We start from the raw sequence: 3,976 nt of genomic DNA, 5'->3' as shown, positions 1-3,976 counted from the left end.
TTGCCAAATACATATTTATATATCCTCATAATCGGTAACATTATCTACAAAATTTTGTTCTCATGCGAAATACGAATCTGGACGTGATTATTGAATTTATTCGTTGGTTGTTAAATTAACAATAGTACCAGCCTAGCAGAGGTGAATGGATAAAGGGCAGAGAAGAACAGAAAATAATAAAGTGAATAATAATAATTTCAACAAAGAAAATTATATTCTAAAGTTGTTGATATCTGATTCAAAATTCGATCCATAGATATTCAATAATTTCAACGACAACGAGAACCCGTTTATGATTTTGTCAAGGCACACGACTCTTCGTGGAGAAAAATCATTCACGAATGCTAAAATTGAAATTCAATGCCGAGTCTGTTTCGAGCCTTAAAGATCAAGAAACAGATAATTAATGATTCACAAGTATTTTCTTTTAAAGATTTAAACGTAATATAAAATGAAAGAATAATTACAATTAATGGTCTAAGAAGATATCTAGGGGAAAAAGGCTTGACCCAAGAAAGCAAACACTTCTAAAAATGGTTGATTCTGGCTCATTATAACACATATTGTCTAAACAAAGCTTGCTCACATACATAAACAAACATTTTATCTCAGCTGGTGACATTTTTATGCAAAGAAGCCACACTTTTATGAAATGCAAAACAAGCTTTCAACATAGCACCAACTGAAGCCAAACCAAGCATTTGTCTTGAGCAAAACAGAAAACCAACATTCCAACTATGCTTGGTTGCCACCACCCCTTGGGCGGCCATCCATTCTGCCACGGCCCCCATCCATTCTTCCACGGCCCCGGCCATAGCCTCGTCCACCAACTCCACCTCTTCCTCTTCCATATCCACCACCTGTCGGAAAAAGGGTAAAATTACATATAAGAGAATCTGAAGAGCATTTGACCAACAAAAGTACAGACAAACAGGAAGAATGAAAAAACTATTAGTTTTCAGAACATCGGCGAAGTGAAGAAAGAAAAAATATACTGACCTTGATAACCCCAACCACCACGTCCACCACCTCGACCCCAGTTAGAATATCCGTCATTATCTGTAAAAAAAGAATGTGCAGTATATGCATGATGAATACTGACAATTTGGTTGCTCAAATCATAAGACATGAAAGAAATACCTTGGTAGTTGGTGTATCCACCTCTGTTCCAACCACGGCCCCTCCCCCTACCACGACCTCTTCCTCGTTCATAAGTATCTAAACGTAAAAAAGCACCAAACTAATGCTTTGAGATGTCAACGATATATCGAACAGGTCAAATTGCAGTTACTTTTCTACCTCTGTTACTCATGTTGTACACTATGTGCGCTTGTTGTCTTGGAGGTTGTTGCTGTGGCTGATAACTGTTCCACTGTCTAGATTGATCCACATGAGATGGAGCTTGATAACTAAATAAAAAACAATCTAGAGAAGGTTACTTTGCATCAAGGAATAAACATCTGCAGAAAGTCTACAGATGCTTATACTTATTTATTCATGCTTACAAATCAAAATAACTGCCGACATGATAAAATAGTGAAAAGCACAAGATAATGCTTGCACGTTAACGTGGCGAAGAGAAAAACAACAGGTCGCTAAAAAAATAAATCACCAACTTTTTTGCATCATATAGAAATATTGCCATATTATCGTGTATGCCTTTCTACCATGATAGATGTTTTACTAAGACGAACGGAGCAGAACAGTTACCCAGGAGAATTCTTGTTAAGCTCCTTCAAAGATAGGGTGATTGAAATCATGGAGACATGGCGGGTCTGCTCCACACTGTACTAGACATTAAATCAAATTAGAGACTCGGAAGCCCACTCTATACATGGACAACAGTATAAGATGTATCGACTAGAACATAATAACAGGTGCGTGTATGATAGAAGAGGACAATCATAGGGTGAATCCAGGAATAGGAGAAACTAACATCTGAAGGCCCTCTTCAATGGGTTCGAAAGTGTCAGTTATGCTCACTGAACTAATGGCGGTGTCCTGGTGTATTCGAGGAATCCTTCTCTATTCCAAAGATATGCAATAAATTTTTAACATTGCATTGAAAAGAAAAGGGATAAAAGAAAACAGCACTAAAACAGTATCCACATAGCAACCTTAATGATCTCCGCAATAGCTACTGTCTTGCTAATAGCTTGACCCATTGCTTTCAAGACGATCTCTTTCACCCGCCTCTCCTGAGAAATAGATTAAAAATAGAATCACCTTAGCAGTACCATTTTAGGAAATTGCAGGCATTTCTAGAGGTTCAAAGCAGTCAGAGTTAAACTTGGCATATAAAGAGTAACTATTGTTTTTTCCCATTGCAATCAAATGATTCACAAAGGCATACACCCTGTCCTCTATCCACATAATGTAAAGCTGTGCTTTGATTTTGTCTTCCAGAAACATTTTCCATTTTTAAAAGGGAACAAAAAACTCTAATATCTAGTTTTCACTGCTTTCCCAAAACCTTATTCTAACATCTCCTAATATAATCATTACTTCTAATTATTTTAATCTTTATCATAATACAATGTCATATCGATCTACTAATATTTGTATGCGTTCTAAATAAATAAAATACATGTGAAACATGTTAATCCAAATATCAATTACATATGACCTTCCTCTCCCCCAAAAGGGAATATCACATAATAATCCGCTTGGGACCAATGCAGCTGCCCGAAAATGAAACAGATGCATCCAAACAGATCAGAAGAAACAAAATGTTAAACAAAAACAGATTTTCTAAAATAATATCGTAAAAAGAACAATTTTTTACAAAAAAACTAAACAAGAAGAAATCAAAGAACAGAAAAACAAGTACCTGAAGAAGGGTTGTGGCATAGGTGATATAGTTACGAACCAAACCCTGGGAAGTGATTCGGATCTCATTCTCGTTAACAGGAGATTCAGGCTTCGGCTTCTCCACCTTGTGGTACCGATCCATTGCAGATTTGGTGGAAATGGAAACCCTGGATGTATGGAGAATTTATCACTATTTTATTAAGATTTTTAATTTATTTTTTTAATATATAGATATAGATTTTGTGTGTATGAAGCAAGTCTTGGGAGAGTGGAGAACCACAGAGTGAGAGGTGAAAATCTTTCGGAAAAAAGAACGATACGAATTCCCTCTTAAATCATGATTTGGGCTTCGATTGGCCTATTCTGGTAGATAGAGGCCCAACACCTTATTGGGCTTTCAAGACTATAAATAATTCTCGGACATATTTTTCTTTGGGTTAACAAATAAGTTTTTCCTATAATTATTTACTATTTTTTAACTTTTTGAATAGGAAAATATTTAGTGATTTCTTAAAAATTATTTAAAATAGTCTATTGTTTTAGATTATATTATATTTATTTCTCATAATATATACGCTTATTAATAATGATTTTGGATTGTAAAATATTAAATAATTTCGTATAATTATATACTTGATCTAGTATTTTACGCATACAATTAATAAGATCTCGTAAAACTAATATCTTACATTATTATTTCACTTTTATGATATTTAATTCAATTTTGTTACTAATTTCCCAACAACACAAGATGGCGCAACTGTGATAAGTCAGCTAGAAATGGATGTACTTGCACCTCTTCAATCTCCCATTCAAACTCAAACTACTGAAACCATCATCCAGTAACATATTCAAGCCGATTACTTGGAAAAAATACGAAGAATCTACTGAACTTGCTCCTCTTCAATCTCCCATTCAAACTCAAACTCAAGAAGATCTCTAGCTAAGAGATTCTTCTCATCTCTGTGGATGAAGTTGTCTACTCCTTGTCTCAATTTGAGTTCGATTAGATTATAATGAGCCACTCCTCTCCAATGATTGAAGATTCTACAACCAAGAAAGAGAGACATTACATTAAGGGAGAACCAAATTTGGAATTTTGTCAACAATCCCTGTCTGCTGATCAGAATTTTGAAGACCACCGTGCATATAACAAAATTCTTCT

At 35.1% G+C, this 3,976-nt stretch overlaps 1 protein-coding gene across 1 annotated transcript; it reads right to left on the bottom strand.

Annotated features, from left to right (window-relative positions):
• Positions 1–525: 525 nt before the first annotated feature.
• Positions 526–3,106, bottom strand: LOC140810644 (uncharacterized). Its single transcript, XM_073168506.1, has 8 exons — positions 2,831–3,106; positions 2,118–2,198; positions 1,937–2,025; positions 1,711–1,785; positions 1,300–1,409; positions 1,141–1,218; positions 1,000–1,059; positions 526–860 (listed from the first exon to the last, which is right to left on the bottom strand). Exons 1-8 carry the CDS (start codon positions 2,951–2,953, stop codon positions 736–738), a joined length of 741 nt encoding a protein of 246 aa, XP_073024607.1. The 5' UTR covers positions 2,954–3,106; the 3' UTR covers positions 526–735.
• Between the last annotated feature and the right edge of the window lie 870 nt (positions 3,107–3,976).

The sequence above is a fragment of the Primulina eburnea genome, chromosome 13 (assembly GCF_022965805.1).
Source record: "Primulina eburnea isolate SZY01 chromosome 13, ASM2296580v1, whole genome shotgun sequence".
In the NCBI taxonomy this organism is placed as follows: Eukaryota; Viridiplantae; Streptophyta; class Magnoliopsida; order Lamiales; family Gesneriaceae; genus Primulina; species Primulina eburnea.
The sequence above is the reverse complement of the archived record's forward strand: the minus strand, read 5'-3'. Positions and strand labels throughout refer to the sequence as shown.

Bases quoted from the DNA above. Each gene is read 5' to 3' on its own strand.
- LOC140810644 (XM_073168506.1), bottom strand. From the start codon at position 2,953: ATGGATCGGTACCACAAGGTGGAGAAGCCGAAGCCTGAATCTCCTGTT. The intron at 2,199-2,830 runs GTACTTGTTTTT...TCTATTTCTCAG, and splicing joins ATGCCACAACCCTTCTTCAG to GAGAGGCGGGTGAAAGAGAT. The intron at 1,786-1,936 runs GTTAGTTTCTCC...TGTCTAGTACAG, and splicing joins ATTGAAGAGGGCCTTCAGAT to TGTGGAGCAGACCCGCCATG.